This window comes from Calypte anna, chromosome 3, assembly GCF_003957555.1.
Source record: "Calypte anna isolate BGI_N300 chromosome 3, bCalAnn1_v1.p, whole genome shotgun sequence".
Classification (NCBI taxonomy): Eukaryota; Metazoa; Chordata; class Aves; order Apodiformes; family Trochilidae; genus Calypte; species Calypte anna.
Window position 1 is genome coordinate 29,333,118 of NC_044246.1, and position 27,949 is coordinate 29,361,066.

Below are 27,949 nucleotides of genomic sequence, written 5' to 3' on the forward strand. Positions count from 1 at the left end.
GAATTTTATCTGGGTTCATTTTACAGGAATGAGTTGGTTAAATAGGATCTACATGCAATCAATTCCTTCTTTTCTCAGAACTGACATCCTCTTCCCCTCCAGAGTCTGCCAGTAATTGCCAGAACAGATTCTCTGGAGTGCACAGGTCCTTTTGTTCCTTCTGGAAAAGTTACAGAAGTTACAGAAAATGGCTAAACCATGGCTGAGGCTGGTCAAGAAATGCTCTGATGGTGAGAAGAATTGTGTAGAGAAAAACTGCGCTTGAATTATTATTTTATTTCTCATCAAAAAGGTTTTGGAAATCAAAGTGAAAATTACAATGTCAGGGTTTTCTGAACTCTCTGAAAAGGAGATAGATTGAGTTGTTTCAAGTTCAGTCAGTTTGTTGAAATGCCATCCCTCACTTCAGAGTTTACTGTACTGTTTCATAGTCAAGAGCATCCAACTGTTTGTGGCAACATACTTTTCCTTTTATTTCTCCCCACTCTCTCCACCTTTAGTTCTGGTTTTGCCAGTGAAGAGTTTGCCTAAGCTTTGCCCTCCTAATTAAGACATTTTCTGTCTTTCCTCTTCTGTAGTTCTTTGCAAAATGTGATTTCCCCAAGGTGTTATCATAATCCCGTTGAAAAGTTTACTACTGCTATAAAGAATGGATGGATGTGGGGTGGTGCATGTAGGTCAGTAAGGCCAAAAGTAATTTAGGATTTTTTTTCTCTCCTCTCCCCAGCATGGGTCTATACATGGTCCCACTGGCAGAATCACTAACAGAGGTGTTGGCACAGCTACAGGACAGGAGGAAGGAGCAGATTTTTTTTCCTAGGATTAATACACAAGTTGAGAGCTGTGAGATCTCAATGAACAGAACAAGTGCTTATAATTCAGATTAGATTTAGTAAAATATGTTATATTGAGGTTGATTTACAACACAAAATGCTCTTATTGCCAAATATTAACAATTTCCATATTTTTACTGCTGGGAAACAATCAGCATGACTTTCCACAGCTGCTTTTTTAAAAGATCTGGATAATTTCAATTTTTTAGGTTTAAAGAACATTAAAGTTGAGATTTCAGGTAGGTTTCTGTACTGCTGCTGCAAGGTGGGGAGTCTCAGTACCTTGATGTGTCCCACCAAGCTGGCAGTTTGCCAACAGTACGGTCGGAGATGAAAACTGAGGAGATGAAGAGCTGGTATGTTGAACCTCTGGCAGCTTGCTCTTGTCAATTATATCTCCTATTAGTTAAAAGGAAGTTCCAGATAAGTGGCATCAAGCTACAAAATCATGTTTTACTCCTCCTGAAACAAAATTTTTCAGAAGTTCTGGCTTACCTGAGTTATTACTTCATTTTTCTCATCCCAACCTAAAAGATTTCTTTCTGCTGAATGTTAAAATATTTCAGGGCAGAACTTCCCTTTTTATTAACACTGGTTCTTTTCCATTTTCCCCACTGTGAAGTGGGGAAAAGTTGAAAGAACTACACAATACTACAGATTTTTTCCAGAATTGCTATGAAGCTTATCAGACTGTGAGGCTTGTTAGTGAAGGCCATGGTGAAAGGATCTCAACAAGACTGATCCTTCCAGTGACATCAGTTAACAGAACTTCTTAAAGTTAATTCTGATAAGGGGAGGGAAAAGTATACAATGCATGTGTTACCTTGTGTGCATGTACATGCTCATAGATGCACCCAATATGTAATATCCTTCCACTGTTGTTGTTTGTTCCTTACCACTAATCTTTCAGCAGGTCCTGAGAGAAAAATGAATATATTTTATCTTTAAAACAGGATGAGATAAAGATATGCTGTCATAGCATTTCAGTTTCCTATCTTGCATGCCTGAGGCTAAAAGTGCTTAGCTTGAAGAGTACTGGTAGAAAATATTATATTTTGAATATTAAATATTCAATATTAATATTATAAAATATTATATTTTGAAGTGATTTTGAATGTGCCTTATGTTAGCTGTGTGACCTGGATGGAAAGACTCACTCCAGAGCACTGCTAGTGGGACACAACCTGTCCATGTTATTAAGAACTGTTGCCAACAGAGTATATCTACCATGATAAACCTTAGGAGGTGAATAAAGCTCAGAGTAAGGGTGGTACATTTATCTTCGAGAGGCTGACACAGAGAATCTTTAATTTTTAAACCAGGACCTGAGCTTGTGTACTAAATGTTTGGGGTTTTTTTGTATAAATTTTTACTTCATGATGGAAATCAAATATTTTGTAACAATTTAGTAATATGGTGTGGACAACCCAGGCTTCATACGAAGAATCCAAATTACTGCTGCCTAAAAATATGGAAGAGGTGAATGCCTGTGCTCCAGGTGGAGGGGAATTAAGCAATATCAGGTTCTGGGAAAATGTGATGTGAATGTTTGAATCTGGAGAAGAAGTCATGTCTGTGCTTAAGCCTTGAGCCACATTGCTTTATTTCTATTATCCAACCTGAACTGGATGTTTTGTAGGGAAAACCAGAAAGCAAACTATAGGTACTTTTGTGGCATTGAGAGGCTTGTGAAATAATAGAATGCATGGATCTGTGAGCAAGCTAATATGTTTTCTTACCACAGGTCATTTTATGATCTTGTTAATTGTTTGCAGACATAATCCCTCTCCCCTTCCTTCATTATCCTTCCCCTTTTTAGATTTACAGCATCAATATAATAGTGTGTTCAGTGGCACCTTCAAGCCTCTAACACATGGGCTTCTGCAGCTTGAGCTTGGCACAGGGCAACTCAGGAACCAAGATAAAAGCCCAGGCAGGTATCAGTCTAGCCTTCAGTCTAGCCTTAATTTATAGAGGTCTGTTGGCAGAAATACTCTTTGTCAATAGCAACAGCATATTCTTCTGTACAGAAGCATAATATTAAGAGAATGTTTTGTTATTATTTAACTGTTGTGGCAGAAGTTCACTGCTTATTGGTGTAAACAAAGATGGAGAACAAAGTACTATATGACTCATACCTTCCTCTAGACAGCCTGTAGGTTTCACTCATTTTTGCTTTCCAACTCTTTCCTGAAATCCCTTTTAGCTGCTTCACTGTCACTCCCTTAATCCACCCAATTTGATGAATCTGGAACACTCCTTTCCCTTTGAAATTACCTGACCCTGATCAGTCCTTCTGGGGGTAGGCGTGGTGGAAGGATAAAAAATAGAAAAGGAGTTTAAGGTTGCATTTTGGAAGGAATGAAGGAACTGAGTGTGTCAGTCATCATATGTAATATCCAGGAGCCTTTTGTTGGGATTTTCTGCCCTCAGCTCCCCTTTTTTGTCTTCAGTGAGTTTTTCTGTCCTCCTTACCTTTGTCTCGGTAGTGTTCAGTGAGGGTGTTTTTATCATGCTTGCTGCTTTGTAACTTTTTTTTTTTTTTTTGTGATACTGAGGAGCCTCAAAAGATACTAATGTGGCCTCAAAAGATAACTGGAGCAAAACCTTCAAGTATCCCCATGGCTTGACTGTTTTTTTAAAGGTGCTGGACAAGACCAATGCATTTTGTTTTTTCTTCTTATCTATTCCTCGCTGGATATCCTATAAAGGCCCATTTATCTTTCAGAGTGATACTGTGCACAGTCTTGATGGGTGATGTTTACTGCAGAGCTGAGCCAGCCCTGGGCAGGAGCTGGCTAATGGAACAAACAGCTGCTTCATCCCAAGAAAGTAGGCAGGAAACCAGTTATAATTACGAGCCTCATGACATAAACCGACAGTTTTCAGGAAATATTACTGCTGTGTATTATTCCTTACACTTGCATTTTTTTTCTATTTCCTGCAGCTTGTTAAATATACAACGGTTCTCCTTTTCCTTCCCCAGCACTGTACCGATGTTGGACGCTATATTTAGCTCTTGTCAAGTTACAGCAGGCTTTTTATAATCACAAAGTAGTGAAAAAAAGGCCAGCAACACAGTAAGGGCAAATATTTGTAGCATATCATAAACCTTTCTTGTAATCTAAATATTTGGAAAGAATGGGGCTGTAGGAGGATGCAGTTCTTTTTAAAAGATTGAGAAGACAAAAAGCAGCCTCTTAAATGTGCTGACATGTTGGATAAGACTTTTTGCTGTGGCATAAGTGGACAAAGAACCTTCTTCCTTTTGTTCAGAAAGTCACCTGATGGAAGCTGATTTTAAAAAGCCAATGTTAAGCTTGTCATTATAAAAAAAAAAACAAAAACAAACAGCTGGTTCAACTGGCACATGGAGGACTGCAGCTGACAAGAACCACCACCATCATCCCTAGAAAAATAAGAATGTATGTTATCCCAGTGGATCTTGAGGGACTCATTAGCACTCTGAAAACACCAATTGTTTTAACCTTTTCCTTTAGCAAACACTGAAGCAGAAAAGCTTGCAGTGTGGATTGAGGAACAAGAAGTGAGTTGCACAGTCTGTTGCTGTAAATGGCTTTCTGCCAAAACACCCCCACATATGCCTGCTACAGTTTTAGTTTCTGACTGTTCATTTTTAAGTTGGTTTATTCTGAAAAAAAAGCCTTTGATTCAGTTTTGATCCTATTTTATGCTATTTTATTCTCAGCTGATTGCTAGCTTTTCCTTTCATGTCCTCTCTGTCATGAAAGATGCTGCAGCTGGGGAGCCATCAGAATAATTAAGGTGGAGATAATCAAGACTTTGTTGTGAGGCACCACAGGCAAATTCTGTACTGCAGTCTGTAAAACCAGGAGTTAAGTATCACGTCCCCCAGGAATTTCTATTTTAAACTGTTTTCTACGGACATTCTTTTAGGGCTGCAGAAATGTTCCTACATTTCATTTCATTGCTCAATATTCTTAAAGTCTGGTTTCAACAACTATCAAAAGCTGACAATGAATCTGTACACCAAACAGATTTCAACCTATGAGTTGACATGCAGAAATGCAACTCACTGTGTTTAGCATGTAGGAAATGGTGAATGGGTGTAAGTGGTATCAAAGTTGTTTTCATTCAAATGTAACATTACTGAGATTTATTCAAAGTCTGTGGAATATTTCAAGCATTAGAGCAGCAGTCTGTCAGTAGAAATACAGGTTGTATCTGTTTGGATCATGATTCAATTCTTAAAAACATCCTAGTTCTGGTAGTACATCTTTCTCATATACATTATTACCCTATAAATTAATATAAAAATTGCCCTTGGTTTTAACTCTAATATTTTTTACTTGGCTAAGTGCCTTTTTGGTGGCTGAACTTAACATTCCTGCTATCTGGTGCCATATTCATGTTCTCATACCCAATTTATTTTTTGCAGATCAGAATAAATGTGATGATGATGAGATGGAGAGACTTTACAAGTCATTAGAACAAGCAAGCCTGTCTCCCATTGGTGATCGTCGGCTGTCAACGAAGAAGGAGCTCAGGAAGTCATTTATCAAACGCAGCAAAAACCCTTCCATTAATGAGAAACTCCACAAAATTCGAATGCTGAACAGCACATTAAAGGTGAGGTCACAGAGAGAGCCAAGGAAAAGCCTGAGAGAAGCATTTTGGCTGAAAAAAGAAGCAAGCCTAGATTTCAGCCAAAATCTAATTACATTTTTGCTTAAATCCTCTGAGAATTTGGTTAAGTTTTTGAAACTGTTTTCTACTTCATTCTGAATACTGATCTGTTTTGTGTTGTTAAATCTGAAATGGAAGCAGAGGTAATTGTTCAGAAGGGACCCAGGGACCCCTCATGCAGAAGTTGCAGCCCATCTGAAAAATTTAATAAAGAAACCTTCTCTTAGCTGGAAAACTTGCAAGCTTGGCTGAATGCACTAAACAGGGGAGCCTTAAAAAAGGAAGAGCAGACAAATTATATTGATGATAAAGGACATGAAAAAATGACCCTGAGCTAAAAAAAGTTCTTGTTATGTGATTATTGGAGAATGTACAGGATGTGCCAAAGCTATTGTAAAGACCTCCTGTAACTAAAATATTTTAATAACAAAAGCATCCTGCTTTTATGTTGGAACCATATCATGAACTGGAGGGGTTCAGAGGGTGTTCTATGAAAGGGTCAGTGAATCTCTCTCAAATATGGGGATTTATGAGGTTATTTACTCACCAACATCAAGTATCTTGGGATTTCAAAGCCTGCTTCTGAATGGTACCAAGGGAAACAGAAAGCTTAACCATAACATTGAAATTGAAAGAAGAATAAATGCAAACCTGGGTTTTCACTTGCTCCCTTTTGAATGCATTATTAGAAGCAGGAATTGAGCAAACTCTTTGAAGTCCATGTATTTGGCTTAAGGCATTGTACACTGGAGAAATGCATTAAAAACCTCTCCTATCAGTACAATCACTGATTTGATTATTTATTGCAATGGGAGGGCTGGCTTTGGCACCCCCAGCCTCTGTTAAACTTCCTGAAGGTTCAGTTGAAAAGACAAGTGGAAACATAGTTATTCTCCTTGCTGTAGGGCTCTAGGCTCTTCTAGGCTCTGTATGAGACCTGATGAATTCTCTTCTTGGTATCAAAAAGTCTTCAATGACCTGGTATTGACTACAGCAGTATTCATCTGCATCAGTAATAAAGTGAGCCTATCATATAGTTGAGTTTAAAAAGGGACACCTGCTTTATGTGTCAGGAAAATAAATTATGGAAACAAACTGCAATTTTTATCTCAGTTAGTAGCCTCCCTAATACATCTATGAAACAGTACAAACAGTGTCTTGTGGGACAATCAATTTAATTAGCATGGAGCTGACTAGAAGCCTAGAAGTCTTACTGCCAGACACGAGCTTTCCATCGACTTAATATTGGAGGTATTTTCTAAGTTGTGATTATCAGTGTTTATAATCTTAAGCTTGTCTTACTGCTTATACTTAATGTGCAAAATAATTTTGTAGTGTTCATAATGTTTGCAATGTGCTGATTTTTTTTCTTCAAAGTGAGAACTTGAAGGATTGACAAGACTAATATAGAACAGACATTTTCTTACAGACACAGAGTTCTGTATTCATCAGTGTTTAAGTTAGCTTATCTGAAAGGCAAATGCCAGCAGTGGGAATGTGCCATATTCTTTGCATCAGTGGGATTCTGTGGTTGTGAAGTCAATTTTCTGAACATGAGATATTGGTAATTTAAAAATCAGGAAAATTTTGTGTCAGATCCGTATTTACTATGCTTTATTTAAAACCCTAGTAGTTTGAGACAAGTGATTTATGCAAGATTCAGTGCAATTTAAATTTTGGACTTTTTTACTGCACCTCTTAACAACAGATTAATGTTGCTGCCACAATATATGATTAACAAGACATGCTTTGGATAGTTTGGAAGAGAGGGAAGCTGTGTGCAGATGCATCACAGGCTTTATGACTGTGGGAAACAGACATAGTGCTACAGGATCATTCCATGGCACATATTTTTGCCAACAGTTTTGTCCACTGGAAATATTCTTTTCCTTTTATCTCCCTATCTCTTGTGCTTCTTTTAGGCTAACTGTGCATACCTCTGCATCAATGCTTGAAACCCTTTTACAAGAGCTGACTCTAGGTCTTGAGGGTCAGACCTTTGTAAACTTTTGAACAAGTTTTTGTCTTTCCAAAACAGCTCAGGATTCATGGGGATTATCACAGTTGATAGTTCATTAAAGTAATAGTGGGATATGGATGTGTGAGCAGCCACTGCCTGCTATCTGGAAGTGTCATAGATGTGTGGGAGTATTTTCAAGGTGTTTTCAAGGCAACCTCTAGCACAGTGTCCTCAGGCATGATGAAACCAGTGGCAGCAAGAGAAGTGAGAACTATTGGAGATGGTGAGAACTATTCCATTGCTGTCACACACAGACTTGGGGAGGATGGAGCTGAGCAAAAGCAGTAAAGGTTTCTTCTTCCACTAACTGTGACTGCTAACTAAGGCTTCTTTATCCTGTGATCCCTGCATGGATAGGCAATAGGGGCTGGAAAAGCAAAGTGGTTTGCTATGTCAGAAAATGTGAAGACATCAACAAGTGTAAACACCTGAAAGAAGGGTGCAAAGAGGAAGGGGACAGGTTCTTTTTGGTGGTCCCTGGTGAGAGGGCACAAACCGAAACACATCCGGTTCTCTCTGAACATCAGGAACACATTCATCACTGGGAGAGTGACTGAGATCTGGGAAAAATTGCCCAGAGAGTCTGTGAAGTCTCTCTCTTTGGAGATATTCAAAAGCTATCTGGACATGGTCTAGGTATACCTGCCTGAGAAAGGAGGTTGGACCAGATGATGTCCAGAAGTCCCTTTTGACCTCAGCCATTCTGTGATTCAGTGACACACAGAGTTTTAGTCTCCCTTTATCAGTGACTGTTCATCATTTAGGATCACATCAGGATGCCCACAATATATGGTCTGAACTGTTCTTGTCTAAAAGTAGAGACCAGATTTGTTAGTAGTATCTGGCAGGAGATGTATTAGCAGCAACATATGCTTTAGCTGCACGTAAACTCAACTGCCAAGTCTATGGATTATAGCCAAAATTATTTTCTGTCTAACTCTCAGAGCATGGACATTTATAATGTGGTCAGGGAATAAGTATTTTTTTGCAAAGTTGAAATTGGTGTGAAGTACTGGCAAAATTGCTGTTGTGTTTAGTTTAATGCTAGTACTAACTTCCAAGACAGTATAGCAATGCTTAATTTTCATGTGAATCTCTCATAAAATTTTGCTAAGAATCCTGTAAAACAAAAAATTCTACATGAAATCATAATCTTGCATTCAACTGGGGCAAATTTCTGCCATGGGCTTAACTTTGATGATCTATGTTCTAAAAATGGGAACAAGTTGCTAGGAGGATGGGTAATTGACCATGTCCTTGTGACAGGGTTCTCTAATGTTCCCGGAGTGTTTTTGTTTCAGACAATGAGCTTGACAGTTTCTGTGGGAAATAACTAATTGTTCTCTTCCTAGTGTAAGGAACATGACCTGGCCACAATTAACCAGTTGCTAGAGGACCCAAAGTTGACAGCAGTGAAGTATAGAGAGTGGAGGAACACAAATATCATGCTGGTCCAAGATATCTATCAACAGCAGGAAGTCCAGGATGTGTCGACAGAGAATAGCGAGGAACAAGAGATGACTCGACAGCCCATCATTGAAAGTGCTATCTGAGGCCATGGTCTGATGCTTCACTGCAAGATTCTTCCCCATGAGTCTTCAAGTACAGGCAATTTAAACTGTTGCATTTTGAGGTTTGTTTTTTCCAAGTGTTCATCAAGAGGAAAACAATCCTTTCTGCAAAGCTTTAATTCTTCCTGCAAAACTCATGTCAAGTCAAAAGGGTGAATCCCTCGAGTTAAAAAAGCATGCCTGCACTTGGACCGTGTGCCTGAGAAGGCTGTTCTAAGAAACAGAAATATTTTTTCATCTCGGGAGAAGTAAACTATTAAGTCCAACTCCTGCAAGCCACAGAACTGTATAATATGAACTGGATATATGTGAGTTCCCTGGGGTTGCTTTAGCCATGTAACTTACTGTTAAAGGAAGCTACAACAATGCCAGAAAGGTTTACTCTACTCTCTACCTTTTTACCCTGTAAGGTAACTTGATGTATGAATTTTTATCTCTACGCTCATTCACTTTCACCACGCTTTTGGTTTAAACTGAGACAAAGAGAGTAGTAATTATGCATGAGTTTATACTACAGATGCTGTCAGGCACCTAGTTTGTGCTCTGCCTGATGTTTTATGAGTTCCAAATTTATTCATGGACTAGATCAAGGTATTGTCTTTCTATGTGAAGAAAAGAAGGTCTCTCAATGTTTGCTAACATGCAATTTACTATTCAGTGAGGCAGCTAATGCTTCAACAAGTTTCAACTTTTCTTATGGACTTGGCAGAATTCCTTGGAAGATTATTTTCTTCTTTCTTATTCTTGACAATTGTGAATATATAAGGTACAAGTTCATCCCAGATCCTACTTAGAAAGCTGATCAACTTGACAAGGCAGAAGCTAAATCATTAAATTCTTGATGTGGATCTGAATGTGTACAACATAGCTGCATATATTTTTGTAAATATATGTCATTTTATGGCTTATATGAATGTGATTATGTATTGTATATCTGTTCTATTTATATATATATTTATATATGCTGATTTTCCTAGTGTAGATAGGGACACATGGACCAGACCAACTCAGATGAGAATGCTTACAGGTTGGCATGAAATGCCTCTTTGGTTTTTGTTCCATTATGAATCACAGTAAAAACTCTACAACTGAGACTATCCTGGGGCATCTGCTGTAGCTTTGATTTCTGCCTTTCTACCTTTGAGTTTTAGATGTAGAAAATCTGTAAGGTTTAGATTAAGAAAAACTATTTCTAGAAACAGTTTTTACTGTTTCTAGAAACTGTATGGCATTTCTGGAAAGTTTCAGGATTCCCCTATGGGCAATAAATAAATGTATTTTAAGATGTTTTGCTGCAGGATTATAATTTTTTTACTTCATTGTTCTTAGAACAGGTTTGGGTTTTTTTGCCTCCCCATTTTATGCATATGTAGAAGTAAAAGGAACCTTGCAAAGTGCTGTCTTTTGAAAAACAAGACAGCCCACTGTTCTCAAATTAATGCCACCATAGGAACTGAGGCAGTTTGCACTTCTGTAGCTGTTTCAGAAACGCATTCTTTGTTATTAGTTTTCAACACAGTTTATCTTTTAAACCAAAATATACTGTACAAATGCAGCCATATTTAGCTCTCTTTATACATTTTATGTTTTATCATAACTTGATTGAGAAAACTGTAGTCAATGGTGTTACTGGGAACGTGAAATTTTTTCCACCTAGGTAGCGATTTCTGACTGATAGTACATTTTTAACACTCAGTGGCCTCCCTTTTAAAGAAGGGGATGTGGAGTTACATTCCAGTGCATCCAAAAAGGGCTGTAGTGAGTGTGAAAAGTGAGGAGCAGATGTTAAGCTACAATAAAGGGGAAACAGCATGAAGAATGTAGGCTCCTTTGATACAAGTTTGATGGGAGAGGATCAGGGGAAATGGGGGCTGGTTGAATGCAGAAAAAGGACTATGCTTGGGATAGCACTATAGCTTCAGGTAGGAAAGGGATTTATCAATGTGAAGGTAAGGGCTGATACTGACTCAGGACTTAATAACTGGGGCTACTCTGCCAGTGAGGAATGAATGTTAGCTGAGACCTGGAAGTGGGTGACAATGACTAAATGAGGAAGCAGGAGTAAAATCCAGGTTGGCTAAAAAGAAAACTGTTTTCAGGAAATTAACATGAGTGGTGATTTCATCGCTTCAGTAGTTCTAGCTGGAAGTTGTAGAAATTAAGCAAGCTCAGTACCTGTTGCAATTTGACTTAGAGATAAATTCCTAAAAAAATCTCTAAAACTGAGCCAATTTTAAGAATTTTTTATTATTATTCTTCCACCATTCCTAGAACACCCTCTGAACAGTAGACCTCTGTGGGTGTCCTACTCCTAAATAAAATTCTTCAAAGAAGATGCCCAGGTGGGAGAGGACTAGCCCTTCAACTTGACTTAATGTCAATAAACTGAGCCCACAGTGAAAGCTAGTAGTGTAGGGATTAATCTGCTTGGTCCACCTCAATTTAAACTAATTTGAGTTGAATAATTGATAAATAATGGAGATGAAATTGAATGTACACTTGAAGTTTTCTCTTGCAAGTGCAGACCTCTATTTCTTATGAAATAAAGTATGTTAACAACCTATTTCTTCAAAAACTTCTTCACTTAGATCTTAATAACAAGCAAGTGCTCAAGTGGCCTCTCAAACTGAGACAGACTAGTCAGTGCCTTGCAGGTTTGAGCAAAGTTCTAATTAACTCCATTTACTGAAGCAGATTTGCACTATACAAAGGAAAGCATTATGTGGCCTGCACATGTTGTGTTGGCTCTTTTCACACTGTGCTTGTATAAACATAGACAAAACAGGTTTCCAAAATACAGAGACAGAAAAATATCCTCAAACTACCCAAATTCTGCTTCTGTTTTTTATAAGATTATGTAGCTTAAAATAGCTTTTCAATGACTCAGATGGCAACTAGATACTTATTGTTGAACTACCGAGTTTCTGAGAACCTGCTGAGGATGGGCTGCATTGCCCTCTGAAAATTGCATAAAATTCTTGTCTATGAATTATGAAGTTGTTATTTTAAGAAATTTCTGTGTGTTCAAGAAAATAAATGTATGAGTTTTATGTAAGTGCAATGCTGGGAGTCTATCTCCATTCTCTTCAGCTACTATTCGGACCCAAAACGAATGGAAAGTTTGGGGAATGTGAAATTAAAATTGTAATAAAATAGGATTCAGTTTTTGTCACAATCAATGTGACAGTTTTCACTTGGTTCATCATTTGTCATTGGGCTGCACAACAAGATGAAAGCCATAATCAGAGAAAGAAGCACGAACAGGCTGAGAGCTACAACAGGTGGATGCAGCAGGGAGAGACCTTGGAAAGAGAAACTTGGACACTTCTGTGCTCCACTTGGTGATGCTTGGGGTAAAAGGTATCTGCTGGTCTGAATTTGGAAGGTCTGCACTGCTGGTTCACAGTGCAGGGAAATTGTGCACACCCGGTGAATGTCTAAAAGCCTTTAACCATCTGCCTCACCAGACTTCTTTTGTGTATATTTTTTTTTTTTTCAGGAAAAAATGTGCATGCACGCACGTGTGCACATGCTCACTTATTCCTTTGTCAGTAAAGCCTTTTGCTATTGGTACAGTTACTGGTGCAGTTATGCAGATTCTGAAGTAACTAATGACAATACCTGATTTCAGCTGTTCCTGCACCCGGTCTCTGCTGGCTTTCTGGAAATCGAATAGGTCTCTTTTGTTGGTGTACATTTCAACAAGCTACAAAATGAGCTGGAATCACATTTCTTTTCTGAAGATGGGAGAGGCTTCATGAGGGGACAGTGACTTGTTTCTGAATCTAGTTCTGATGATTTACAAGTTAATGGGCTTCAACTGAAACAGGAATAAATAACGTGAAACAACATTTTTTCTTCCCAGGTAATTTTATTTTTGCAGAAAATATCTATATTGAGGGAAAAAGGTGATTTAGAACAGCCAGGAGAGGAGGGGAAGAAAAGAAGTGGTATTTTATTTAATATTATCTAGAATTTCAGAATTGTGAAATTATTTCCAATTGCAAAAAAATAGAGCATACTGCATCTGTTATGTGACCCATATGTAAGCTTACATGTCTATTATAGATATAACATGAATACTTGTATTTTTAAACTGAAATTAGCAAGATACTCCATGTAAGCATATTTCGACATAGTTCTGTGAGGAACTCCATATACTGTGATTGAAGTTTGATATGGGAGCTTTACTGTATCAAAGTGACCAATTGCAATGAGGGTTTGCTTCATTTGTATGAGACATATCTTTCTGCTAACAGGAAGCCAAAGTGGTTTTCCTGTGGTAATAGAGCCAACGTGGTATTTCCTGTTTTGTGTGGGGCATTTCAAAGCAGCAGACATTTTAAGATGTCAGTCAGTATTTTCCTGATGGCTTGAAGATTAATCCCATTCCTACCTGCCCCCAACTGACATGTTCTTGCCTTTTTAAGAACCAGCTTCATTATTAACTAAAACAAAAAATGAAATGGAAAAAAGAAAAGGAAAAGCAAAACAAAAAAAATCTCTGAGCTAAAATCAGGCTGAAGGTCTCTCTGCTGCTCATGCGTTAGTGGGAGTTAATCTTGCCAAAAGCTGGGCATTTCAACAATGAAAAAAACCTGTCACATATTGAGAATTGTATTACATTCCTTGAAATTTGCTATGGGAGAAGTTCCAAGACCCGTCTGCTTTGGGAAAATGAATGTTCCAATTTATTTCCTCCTGGTAAAAATCCAAAAGGAGTGGCTTGTATGCTGGCAGAAAGTTAAAAATGAAATATGCGTGTAATTTGTTGATAGTTCAGCAGCCTTGGTGTACTATCTTGAAATGACTGGCTCTAGATGATTTGGCCTTTAAAATAGAAAGTCCATTTCTTTGGGAAATCATTGTAGCTACCACAATGTCTGAGGCTTTTGTACCCCATTTGGCCCACATGAGGTCCATGTTAAGGATGTAGGTGTAGGGCATTTCTAGAGGGCAAATAATTTCTGGCGTCAGAACATAGCTTAGGAGCCATGGATCCGAATTACCTTACAACCTACCCAAATAATTCTGGCTCTTGAAGTTGTGGCAGTTTCATCTTCTCCCACCTAAAAATAAATAGAAGAGGACATATCATGTGCAGAGGAACTAGCACTTAGACTGGCAAAGATGCAGGTAAATCACTTTATTTAACAATGTTTAGCAAATTAACTCACCTCGTGAAATACCAAATATGTATACTAATAGCAGCACTCTTTTGCAAAGCTTTCAGTGCTGAGGACTGGCAAAAAGGAGGAATAGCAATGCCTGTTCTGTTACCCTCTGTGTGGGCAGGGAAAGCCATGCATAGAGGAACATTTGCAAGGCTATCTATTAGGCTGGGGCAGGGCCTGCAGCACCATGAAATACCAAAGCCTAGTTTGATATTTTTTCTGATAAATCTATTTTTTTTCCCCCCACTGGTTTAAAACTCGCAGCATAATGTTTGCAGTCAGCACTGCCTTTTTACTGCTTGTTGCCCACACATGTGCCTTGTTTTTAAAGGAATGATACACACATCTTGCAGAATGAGAGCCTTATGTTTGCACTTGTCAATTAAACACTGAAATGAGAATATTTTGCTCTGCCTTTTTTTTTTTTGTTTTGTTTTTACTTTTCCATGTGGATTTTTCAGTTTACTGCTATGTAATAAAATTAGGATTTGCAGGTTCTTTAAACAAGTAGACTCACATTGGAAGAGACAATGAATGGTTTGACTGAGGAATACCTTCCACTAGTTGGCAATGTAATTTTTCAAGCTGCTGTTAAATTGGTTAATTCTCTCTAATTGGTTGCTGTAGTCACCTGTAAGGAAGAATGTCCTCTTTGGGCAGGCATGGGGTGTTGTTTTTTTATTTTTTTATTTTTCTAAGCTCACAGAGCAGCCTGTTTCAATTAAAAGAGCATTGAGATTCTTGTCAAAAGAATTTCAGTTTAGTTGAACAGGCCAAATGGACAGCAGCACCATGAAGGTGTGTTTCCTAAGAAACAAGCTTATCTAAGGGTTCAGTTGCCCTCAAGGAAGAATGTCCCCACCTCCCTCCGTTTAGCCCATCTCCTACATGCACCCACTGCTTGCTTTGGTCCTAATCCACTCATCATTTGGCACCTCTGCCAGCTCATCTGAGTCAGCAGCAAGAAAGAGACCCATCAAGCTGGATAGTGCTCTACTGTCATGTTGAACAAAATTGGCTTATGGCTCAGTGCTTATCAGAGCCCTCATAAGGGAGGCAGCTGAATTGTGTAGGCAGAAGCATAAGGAAGAAGAGCTGCACAAGATGGAGGGAAGAGGGGGACTTCTTCCTTTTAGGAGCAAAGCAGTAGCTTGACTTAGCATCCCACAAAGCTACAGCTTCACTTTCACCTGGTGATCTTCTCTCTTTTTTCCCCCTACAACACATAGCCGTGAAGACAGCCTGAGGGAAGTTTGCATGCGGGATTAACTGTGATGCCATCTTGTGCTTTTGCTTTCCATGCCTCATGCAGAGCAAAACATTTTGTTTCTGGGCCTGGAAGCCAAACTGTACAAAAAACAATGCTGTATTTCCTAAGGATCCATCCTGGCATGCTTGTGGTGGGAATGTTGGTGCAGGCACTAGAGAGGTAGTGGCTGGGAGGGGAGCACCATGCCTGCACCCATTCACACTTGCTACAAAACCACACCTTGCTGGCTTGTTTTCCTACCTCTTGTTTTCCTCTGGCTTTTGATTTACACCCTCCTGTGGTAGTACAAAATAGAACCACTTCCAAAGTTTTAGAAGAACAGAAATGAGTAGCTCATTATGATTTGGGCATCTTTCTTCTGTTTGCCTCACCAGGCATACAGAGTCCTTGTGAGCCTGGGGTCAACATGCTCAGTGACATCACAGAGGGCAAGATACCATCCATGGCATTTAACCTTATTTCATCACTTCACGTTTTGGAAAGGCTCGGTCATCATTTTTCTGACATTATCACAGGATGTTTCTTTTTGCTGGAAAAGAAGTACCCACTGATAGCTGTTAGGGAGAAAGTTCCTGTGGTGTGTTCCTCTGCTCAAGAAGTGACCTAGCTGTCACTAGGGCATGTTTAAAATTCTCTGACAGAGAATGGGTAGTACATGGCATCCTGCGCATGGTGACAAACTGCTGTTATTCCGATGGGGAAATGTATCTTTCCTCTTTCCCTGCCTGGGCAGAGCTGCATCAGATTCCTAGGTTGGAAACCACTGCTGCTTGCTGCTTCGCAGCCAGTTTTTCTGACAGATAAAAGTGATCCCTTAGCACAGCCTGCTGGCTAGTAGCGATGTAGCAAGCATGGGAGGAAAGACCAGGTTTATAAGAGGGGAAGTAATAGTGTTTCTGCTCAACCTACATCTGAGCAGGCTTTACAGTGAGGTGACAGCCTTTGCTGCAGGTGGGAAAAAGGAGATGTTGTCTGGTCCAGCGGCCTTCTCCAGGCCTGAAACAGAAGTGGGAAACTGAAATCAAGAGCAGCCTGAGGATGAAGAGGCTCTAGGAGGTAAAGGATGTTAATGCCCAAGGGGCCATGGCAGGCATAAGGAAAGGAGAGGTACTGAATCTAAGGAGTAAAAGGTGAGATCACTGCCTTCAGGGAAAAAAGAGGAACCAGTGGAAACCCACAACGTGACATACAGCTGATGTCTCAGGGGATATGATTTTTAGTATCTGGTTATTTAACACTTATTAATCTCAGCCAGTAACTTGCTAAGGCTGTTTTGCAGACCATCCTAAAAGATGAGGGGTGAGAGGTTGGAAGCTGTGGAAAATGCTCCCAGGCTGGTGTTAAAGGCTGTGGCATGTTTATGTCCTTCATGAAATGGATGAGCAAATATAATAGGAACCAAAATCCACTGTCATGCTGTGGCACAGGAAGATGTTGAAAATTCAGCAACAGTTTTTGTGTCTTCTGGCCTTGCAACAGCAACCATGTCCTAGTAATCTATGGCTCTATCTGTGCCCTTGCGGCCCTGCCTTTGAAGTAGAAGATATGTTTCTAAGGTGCATTCTCTTAAAGCTTATTTTTATTACAGGTAGTAAATTCAGTTCACCTCAGCTGACACCTAAGTTCATAAATTATACCAGCAGTGAAGATGACCATGGTTGTGATGGTCTTTCCTGTGTAGTTTGAAAATTTTACTCAGGAAGAGACCCAAATAAGATTTCATACTCCTGTAAATCACATGCACCACCTTTCCAGTTTGATGTGATATATCATCACAGATATATAATATGGATATAATTTGTTTGTGGAATAACTTACCCTGCTCATCTTGCTGATGACAAATGCAGGCAATTCAGGTGGCATGTCTTGTGTGCTGTTTCTGAACTGTGTTTTCTAACACATGAAATAGGATAAATTATGGAGCTGGTTTAAAGAAGCAGGTGAGAGTCTCAGAACTGAAGCAGCAAACAAAGCTCAGCAGTCTGGAGACAAGGACACAAATGATGTATAACTCTTGAAAAGGGAATATGGGAACCTCATTAATTAAGCAAAAGATGAAAGAAAGTCCCATGAGAAATGAGAGGAACAATGAAGGCAGAGATTGTGTGGCAGCACAGATCATATAAAAATCTTAGTGTGAAGGAAGCCTTGGGGAACAAAGTCCAGAAGCAGGAAGGTGTTGGGCTGGTTTGGGAGCATGGCTGCTCTGAGTGATCACAGGATAACCTGGCTGGGCCATATCCCAATCAGGCCCAGATGCTGGGCCAGGAAAATAACAAAGAGTGGGGTCAGCCTTTCCTCTGGCTGCTAGCAACCAAGCTACCTGTTCTTTGACATGATTCTGATTTATGTATTTAGACCCCCAGAGAGCTTCTTTGTCCACACTAGACCTGTTCTACTTGTGTCCTAATTGTCACTTTTGTCAGTATCAACCTTAAATGTAACTTGGTGTCTTTTTAAACCCAGCACTACTGCAGGCTCATCAGTCCTTGATTACATGAGGGTCTACAAAGTAAACAGAGCCTACATACTGCTTCAAGGATTGTAAACATTCCTCTAAACCTCAGCTCCAGTGGTCAGTTTCGTGCCTTGGCAAAGATAGAGACAGAGAGCAGAAATCCTGGATCAGCTCTGACAGAGGAAGTCACAGTTTGACTGTATGAGAAAAAGAGTTGCAAAATTGTTCTTTTGTAATGTACATGGTGACTGGCAAAAAGCACACAGATCCTGTGAAATTGCACAGACTTGGAGACTGGTATCTTGCTTGAGTGTCTTCAGGTAACCTAATCTGCTTCCAGCTAAATAAAGGGACTTTGTTTTCAAAAGATAAAGCTTCACCTTTAGATGTGGATATACTGAAAACTGCTGTATTTGATACATTCATATTGTCAGAATTAGTTTTTGAGTTTCTCATGGGTCTTTTCTTAAATGCACTGAGCCAGAAGGTGGGGGGGTGTAGTCAAATGAGGCAATGAGGCAACCAGGTGCCACTAATTACCAGGTAGTGGGCATGAGCTTGTGTTAAGCCCACCTGTGCCTAATTAGGGTGGGCCCCAACTGCGCATGAGCAGGACTGGGAGGCCAATAAAAGGTGAGACCTGAGACACAGGCTCAGCTCATTCCTGAGCAAGGAAGCAGAGAGATCAGTTGAATCTGCAGCAGTAGCACCGAGCCAGGCTAACCAGTCCTGAGGGCAGCCACCTTGGGGCACCTTTTGTGCACTTCTGTTGGAACACCTGTTGGACCTTGGAGCGCCGTGCCCTAAGAGATGTTCGTCTTGCAACAAGGGTGAGTCAAGTCTGGTGCGGGCAGAGAGGCAGATAAGCCCAGCAGATTCTTAAGGAGTCTGGAACATCTGGAGCTACTGAGAGGTCACAGACAGTTTCCATGAAAGGGCTTCTCTTGGACTTGGACCTTCCTCTTAGGAGCTCTCTTGTAGAAAAATGGCTGTGGGAAATACAAAACAAACAAACAAAAAATATATATAAATGGGTATTTTAGGACCACAAAAGGAGATAACAGTGCAGCCCTTTTGCTATTTATGTTCCACTGCCACTCTGTGCTTTGAGTTGCACCTCCTGCCCTGCTCCCTAAGAAATGCTTTTGGCATCAAGGGTAACACTGTGAAAAACAGTGATGTATGGCAAGGCACTGGGCAGTCAGGCATGTCAAAAGTATCAGTGTAAAATAATGTGTTGATTTCACACCAGAAGGATGACTCTGGTATATTCTGAACAGTAATAAATTTCCTGTCTGTAATTTTGCTGTGCAGAGGAAATGCACATGGGTAGAAAAGATAATTCAAGGATCACCATGTTGGATGTGGATTTGAAGGACCTAAGTCCAATTTCCAGTCACAGATAACACATGTGATTTTGATTAAATCTCAGTCACTGTGTCACCTGTTTGTAACTTGGTAATGAGAGGTGTCTACTGCAGAGGGCTGTAAATCCAGCAGCACTACTTCACTGAGTAAATAGAGAATAACATGGAGCTGTCAATACAGGCTGTGACAAATGAACAATGACATGGTGAACGTTTCACATCTTGAAGACATATGTGTGAGTTGCTGATGGCAGTATGGAATCACAGAATAGTTTGGGTTGGAAGGGACCTTTAAGGGTCACCTGGTACAACCTCTCTGCAGTGAGGAACATCTTCAGCAAGATCAGGTTACTCAGAGCCCTGTCCAACCTTGAATGTTTGCAGAAATAGGGTTTCTATCACCTTTCTGAGCACCCTGTTCCAGTGTCTCACCACCCTCATTGTAAAACAATTCTTCCTTATATCTAGTCTAAATCACATTTTCAGTTTAAAACCATCACCCATTTTCCTATGGGCCTGCTACAGGCCCTGCTAAAAAAATTGTCCCATCTTTCTTTAGGCTCCTTCAGGTACTGGAAGGCCTCTATTAGGTGTCACTGAAGCCTTCTCTTCTCCAGGCTAAACAACCCCAACTCTATCATCCTGTATTCATGGGAGAGGTGCTCAGGTCCTCTGGTCATCTTCATGGCCCATTCTCTGGACTTGTTTCAACAGCTCCATGTCTTTCCTTTGCTGAGGGCACCCAAACTTTTAATCAGGATTTAGGTACTGAGGAAAAACTCTGTCAATCAACTAAAATGCCAGCTGCAGAGGTTGAAATAGTGCTTTGGTAGCCTGAGGTTCTGCCTGCCCCAGCATGGGTTAGTAGCAGCCATGGTCTTTTGGGAATGTCCCAGTCTTTCTTGATAGAAAGATTTCTGTTCACTGTTGTTTGTTTTTGGGTTTTTTTTGTTTGTTTGTTTGGTTTTTTTACCAAAAAAGGTTTAAATATTGGGTCAGTATTTTGTTAAATTTTCCAGACACCATTCAATAATTTTGGCAGTGATTGCTGAGTTGTTTTGTTTTCTCAGAATGATGCTTTTTTAAGATTGAAAGTCTTTTCTTACAAACAAACTGACAGGCTTCCTTTCAATTTTTACTTCATATCAAGCTTTTATTTTCATCATACAGGATCAAATTGTTTACTCTTGTGTCAGAACTGATAGGAAAATGCATCATATAGAGATTATCAATATTGAAATATCCAAACCAAGTGACAAGATCATCACTTAACTTCCCACTGGTATCTAGTCTCTAATTTGAACACCTACTCTTTCTCTTGGACTTTAAAAAATTTTCTCATGATCAGTACTTCCATGTATTACATTTTAGCAAATAAAATGCAAAACTATGTATATTTTCATATATTTTGGCTGAATTTTTACCAGGCACAGGATCATATTCTTCTCCTTTTTTTCTACCATCTCCCCCCCCTCCCCTCCCCCTTGGATTTTTAACAACTAGTGTTTTTCATTTGAATTTTTGGAAGAAGCAATGTATCTGTGAATAATGTTCAATTTAGTTCAGCATAATACAAATTCTCTCTGAATGCTTAACAACTCTCTGAATTAGTTTAGTCAAAAGTGCAGAGATGATACAGGCTGTTCAAATTGAATAACCTTTTGGTGTTCCTTCACTGGAATATTTCCTTGTACACAAGTTTAGAGAATCAAAAAACCCAAAAGAACAGAGAATGGGAGGGCTTAAGGTATGCACCTTTCACGTGTAAGTGATTAATTACTTCAGTGTTCCTGCACATCACTTTACTGTCACAGACTCTCTCTGTAAATATCGATTTTGTTCTCCTCTTGTAATGCTGTTAGAATGCAACATCTTTCCTAAGCATGCCTCCCAATTCCCTGCGTGTTGAGTCAGAGGGAAAAACACAGCCTGGTGCATCTAAATATATTAGGGCTCTGATGATGAGGGCAGTCAAATCTCTCTTGCTCTGAAAGATTTACAAATCAAAATTGCTTCTGTGAATCATAATGTAATTAGAAGCACAGAATGATGGCATTAAAACATTGACTGACACAAAAGTAATTTTAAAATGTTTGAGATTTTTTTTTTTTCAAGAGAGGATCAGACCAAATCTAAGCATCAGCTTATGATGGATCAGTTTTATGCATTGACAATTCTTCTTGGTAATGGAGAAGATAAGTATCATCACCAGATGAACTCTAAACAGGAGACCTCCCACTGGTGTTGCTAATAACTGTAGCCTCCCTCTGTGATGATGGTCTTGGGCTAAATGCAGTTCATTACAGAGCAAGACAAGATTAATTTTTTTTTTAAAGTATTTGATAGAGCATTTATGCAGCCTTTTTGTATTGCCATAATTATCTCTGTCATTTGGAATTCAAATATGGGATAATTGTAAGGAAGCTTTTCTCTCCTAGGAAAGCCATGCAGTACAATAGCAGAGAAACTCCATATTAATTGTATAAAAATAGGAGTAGTAGCAGCAGCAGAATTACACATTCACAGTCATGCCACCTGTGTTTCTGTCCATTGGTTGCATTAATGGAGACTCATATAATCATTTAGGTTGGAAAAGACCTATAAGCTCATCAAGTCCAACTGTTAACATAACACTGTCAAGTACCCCACTAAACCATGTCCCTAAGTGCCACATTTACATTTCTTCTAAAAACCTGGCATAACATGAGGCCATTTCCTCTGTCCAACTGCTTGTGACCTGGGAGAAGAGACAGGCTTCCACCTCACCCCAGCCTCCTTTCAGGTGGTTGTAGAGAGTGATAAGATCTCCCCTCAGCCTTCTTTCTCCAGGCTAAACAGCAGCAGTTCCCTCAGCCACTTTTCCTATGTCCTCTTTCACTGTCTAGAAGTTTAAAATTTGACAGCCAATAGAGTCTTTTTAAAAAATCCATTTATTGATTTTAGAACTTTAGTCTTATCAAGTTAGTTTTTAGGAGACTGAAGACTTTGCTTCACTTTCATGTTTAAACTCATGTTTGCTTATAATTATTCTGGCTTCTGATGACTGTCCTTGGTGAGAGACAGTCATTTGAACCTTGTATGTCTTAATAGAGGCAGATACAAAATCATGGACCTGGAAAAAAGAACTGCTAAAGTAACTGTGACACATTTCCAGATAAAAACAATTAAATGAGTAAGAGGTCCTGGTATGATGCTGATAAAGTGACTAAAGCCCTTGGAGAATATTGAATAAAGCCCTTGGAGCCCCCTGGATGAAGAGGTCCCTACTCCCCTCTCCCCAGTATATATTTTTCAGGAAGAGCACCTAGCATATGAATGCATTTCTAAAATGTCATGTATGTATCTGAAACCTTGGGTACTGTTCTCATTTCCACATCAACAAAGACACTGGTCTTAGCAGGTTAGTTGGCAGCAAGTGATGCACAGTGAATGAAAATTTGGAAATCATGCTTTAAAGAAAGAAGATTAAGAATTGCAAAGGTTTCATTTAATGTATTCAGAGAATTAAATTTTGCAATGGTCTACTTTCTTCTAATGTGCCTGGACCTTATACCAGTTCAGATGAGACTTTCAGTGATAAATACTCTGAACTGCCCCAAAGGAGCCTGCCTTTCTGCCTTGAATTTACTCAAAGGAAAGTTGGGAGAATAAATTCACTAGATCAAAGTTCTCTCTCAAAGCATCATCTCATGCAAACTAAATATTTAAGAGGGTGGCTTCTTAAAGCAGGGAATCCTTAAACTCAGAAAAAGCATTTCAGTAGGCAGAAAGTGAAGCAATAGCCAATTCAGGTAGCTGCTCTGTGTAAAACATATGTAACATACATGTTTTTGATAGGAGTATCATGGCAATAGAATAGAATTTTGTCCTTTAAATTAATTAAAGCAAGAATGCTCTTTCTCCTCACTGTAAATTCTCTTGACCTTACAGTAAATTTTACCAGACAGAGTAAGAGTATGAAATGGTCGCAAAGTTCTTCCTCCAAAGAAAACTCTGTGTCCCACCCTAAACCTGATTATCTATTTACTGTGGAAATCTAGGGGGCTGCAGAGGGCTCTACATCCCAGAGGTCAGCTATGTCTTGTTGGGAAGCTGCACAGAGTCTGTGCAACTTCCCTTGGATCATCAACTGAATTAATCACTGCTGCTTATCTAGGTGGTGGATTGTGCATCAGGGAAGATGTAAGGTCCCATAGTGGGTTTTTGTCTCTTTCAAAGCACCAAAGTCATTGAAAGACTGGCTGGGAAAACTGAATTGTCAGTGCTGCCTAAAGTAGCATCATGGTTCAGGCCATGCTCTGTGGTTCAGATCCAGGGGCCTGAACCATTGTGACTGTCTACTACATAAAAATATGTTTTTAAGAACTGAATCCCCTGTGGTTTCTCTCATGTTATCTTCCCATCTTGTGCTGACACCAACACATTATTTGCTATGTCTAGATGCCCATTTTCTGGCCAGGTGCTGTAGTGGACTGATGAAGTTTAGCATCAGCTTTTTTCTCCCTGTGAGGTCCTCTTTCCCTGTGTCATTAGGCTAGGTCCTGATGTCACCTGGTAGGCTTCTTGAGGGCAACAATTCTTCTCCAGGGGTTTATGCAATCTGGGAACAAATGAGAGCAGTGTGTTCAGCAGCTGCTGTCTTGCTCCCTCTCTCTTCTATTCGCAGAGAAATGAAGGTGCAGAATGAGCATAAAGAAAGGACATTAATATAGAGCAGTTATTTGCTTTCTTCTATAGCCAAAACTTCACTGAGGCCTTGAGTGCTGGACTGTGCAATCACAGATTCACAGAAATTGTGGGGTTTGTTATGAACTTAGCTTTTTTGACAACTCCTGTAATATGTTGGTAATACAAAAAATGTTCAGACCCAGAGTGAGCATAGCATGCCAAAGTTGAAGGCTGCCAGGAGTCCAATAAATAACTAGGGAATAAAAGACATGGGGGAAAATGAAAAGGCATGTCAATCTTTCATGTGAGAGTCCATTACAGAGGAACTTAGGAGATTTTCTGTGTTGCAGCATCCAGGAAGGAGAAGGCTGAAGAGGTATCATAGAATAAAGTGTCAGCTGAAGTGGCTTGGAATTAATGAGGTTTTCCAATAAAATAGGGACAGAGGTTATTGACTCTGTGGTTCTCAAGGAACTCAGATATGAAATTGCTGAGCTGCTGTGTTGTTATTACACACTTTAAAACTGACTTTAGAACTGAGATAATACATATCAGTTGGGAACCTTATTTTTTTAAAAAAAAGATGTGACTGTGAAAAGGTGGATTAATGACAGGTGATTCTAATTTTTTATTAAGCCAGGTGGGTGAAAGAGCAGAATGGGTAGACAGGTGGTGAGCATGCCAGATTAAGTAAGAACTGATTCAGCATTTCAGATGTCATTGGAGGAATTGATAAGTATGTGGGAAAAAAAATGATCCAGATTAAATACAGTGTGCATCAGTTCAGAAGGAAATGTTGGATTTTGTGCCTCACTAAAGGCTTTTCAAAAAACCAAATATCATGGTTTAACTATGGGCCTATCCTGGCTCAAACAAGAACACAAAGTATAATGACATAGAACATTACTTCAGTGAAAGAACTGTCAGACTCTGGAACTGGATTCTCAGGGAAGTGGTGGAATCATCCTTGCTGTAGGTATGTAAAAGATATGTAAGTGTGGTGCTTAGTGACGTGGTTAGTGGTGGACTTGGCAGTGTTGGGTTCATAGTTGAATTCTATAATCTTAAAGGTCTTTTCCAACCAAAAGGATTCTATGATTCTATGAAAAAGGAAAAATTCTCTGAGTTAATAATTGAATGAAAGTGAAAAAAAACAATTATGTGGAAGGGAGGTTTCCAGTGATGTCCCAGAAAGTTGCTGTCCCATCTTGTCAAGCATTTCATGTAAGAAGAGCATGCAGTTAAGCATCAAATCACAGTTATTCATAATAGTCAGTGCTAGGGTGGATGTGACAAAGATCTCGTGGTTTTGGCTGACAGGGGATGACTGCTGGCATGCAAAGCTGATATATAAAAAATAAAGTGTGCATGCACAAAAATCCTGACAGCATATATAAAAAATTGTGTAGTAAATTAGTTGTTTTTAATCAGGCAAAATATTCTAAGGAGTAACTCTGGAAAACATCCATGCAGTACTGTTTTCAGCTGAAAACATCCATGTAGCATTCAAGAGTGTTCAAAATGGCAATTAGTATGCCAGGGATCAGCTGAGAATTTTCACAGTAAAAATGGTAAAATCATGATCAACATGAAGAAGAGAATAAAACTAGCTATGAGTACTACTTACTGAATAGTCATACTCCTATTGTCTTGCTCAAATGTCATACTGAGTGGCTATGATTCAGTTTTAGTTCTCCAGACATAAAGAATAGTTATGCCCCCCAAAAATATCTGGCAGAACTTTAAAAATCAACAAAACAAGAATATTTTAGCATACTCACCACAGGGCTCCCTGTTACAGGATGTTTCAGAAAACAACCTCTAATAATTTACAGACTGAGGAATTTGTCCAGTCACTTCCTGAAGAAAAATTCACCAAAGTCTCTTAAAAATTATAAGGACTGCTACAACAATAGAGGAAATGAGCCTGGCAATATTGTTAGGACACCAAGACCCACTGGGACAAACCAGCTTGCATTTAAGCTAGTAAATTCTTTTAGCTTTCACAATTGCACAGAAACATGCAGGTCAGCTGGAAGAGACACAGTAGTGCTGGGCTCTACCCTGCCTCTGAATTTAGCAGTACATGTGTCCAGGTTGCTTAATTTAATAGGAAAGAGCCTGTGCAGCCTCCATCTGCCAGAAGCTGGAATGAAGATTCCCTGTTTCCCCTGTCTTTCTGTTGCCAGGGACAGGCTCCTGTGCTGGCTGGCTCCTGGAGCTTAGCCCCTACAGCAAGGTCTCAGCACAAGAGTCACATGTGGGATTTGGATCAAAACTGAGTTCTGCCCATATCCTTAATATTATATATATATTTTTTTTAAAAATACAATGACCTATTAAGATTTCCCCTTTTTAAAATAAAAAAGAGAACATGTTGTTTACAGCATTCAGGCAATTAGTCTGAGAATCTTCAAGGTAGTTGTGTTTGCATCAGTTGTTGCATGGCAGTTTTTAAAGCTAAGCTCTTAATATATAGCATAACATGTTAATCAACATGTATTTGAATACAGTAGGTTACCAATGTACAAGAAACACAGACAGTTTATTAAAGGTTTACAATGCAGATACAGAATTTCTGTAATAATATGCTACGTACTGCAAAGCACTACCAATGAACATTCAAACCTTCCGGAAAACAACACCAAAAGAGACATTTGAAATATTTTTGCTAATGTTCTGCTAATAAAATTTGCTTCCTCATATCCTTAGACCATCAAGGTTACAACAACATTACTACTGCTAAAAATATTTACAGTCATGTTGCTCAGTTGGACTATAGAAACAAAAGATACCTTTAAAAATATTTGGCTATGTGGCTATCTCTTGGAAAGTCATAGCATTTTGCCTGTGAGTTTTATTCCATTCTAAGTACAGAAGAAATAATGTTATTTCTTCTGTAATTTGTTATTTTCATTCTGTGAAAGATGAGCTTTTGACTAGTCATGAAACTGATTTTAAGTTTAATTAAACATATTTCAGACCTATCAGATAACATTTTTCAAATATTCAATGCATTTTAGTTTTGTGAGGTTTTTGTATGTGAGCAAGGCAGACTAGTCAGAACTTGTGAGTGAGTAATGGTTCTATATGATAATCCATTTGCATTTCTGATTTATTTTATGGTCATCTTCTTATCTAAATACTAATACTGTGTAGTGCAAAAAAATATGCTGAATTCTTCCAAGTGCCTATCTTATGCTGTTTAAAAATCAGCTACAAAGCCTCTTAGAATGGTGATGACTCTGGTTTAAATTTTAAAGATGATTACAAGGAGATCCTGCTAAACTAACACAAAATTAAGTAATAAATCTTATGATGACACGTGGGAATTCTCAACAGAAAACAGGAAAAAAAAATAAGGCACTTCTGCTATATCTAGCTTCATATTCTGCTGATACACAGGGCTACAGAGTTGCAAGGCTGTGATGAAACTCAAATATTACTTTAATTTACAACTTGCAAGGATTTGACCTTCAATCTTTATTACATAGTCCATGGCAGAAACAAAAAATTTCACATTAGAAGCACATTTTTACATAGATAATAACAATGAAAATAAGAAATACTTTGTAGCTGCAGAAAGAATAAAAAAAACAAAAAAACCAAACCACAACCGTGTTCCATACAGTTGTATCTTACAACATATATTAATCAAAGTACATTTTCCCTTGGTTAACTACTGATGATTTATTTACAAAGCAAGTAACAAACAATGGCTAGAAAATACCATTGCACCACAAATTATCTACATGGATATTTCTATTTTACATATTAGAAAACAGCTAAGGTGGCATTTACTTTAGTACAGTGTTTCTTTCATAAATCTTACTGTATTTTAGCAGCTAATACAAAATGGAGTTGAGCAGCTAATACAAAATGGAGTTGCAGACTGTATTATGTTAGAAAAGCAAATGTAT

The 27,949-nt window shown here is 38.9% G+C and overlaps 1 protein-coding gene across 1 annotated transcript in view; it reads left to right on the forward strand.

The window, feature by feature from the left end:
• IPCEF1 (interaction protein for cytohesin exchange factors 1) overlaps window positions 1–9,584 on the forward strand; it is a 41,044-nt gene extending 31,460 nt beyond the window's left edge. The window contains exons 9-10 of the mRNA XM_030447518.1: window positions 5,254–5,444; window positions 8,874–9,584. Of these exons, the coding sequence (XP_030303378.1) occupies window positions 5,254–5,444; window positions 8,874–9,074 (392 nt within the window). The 3' untranslated portion in view covers window positions 9,075–9,584. The remainder of the gene's footprint in view (window positions 1–5,253; window positions 5,445–8,873) is intronic.
• The last annotated feature ends 18,365 nt before the right edge of the window (window positions 9,585–27,949 follow it).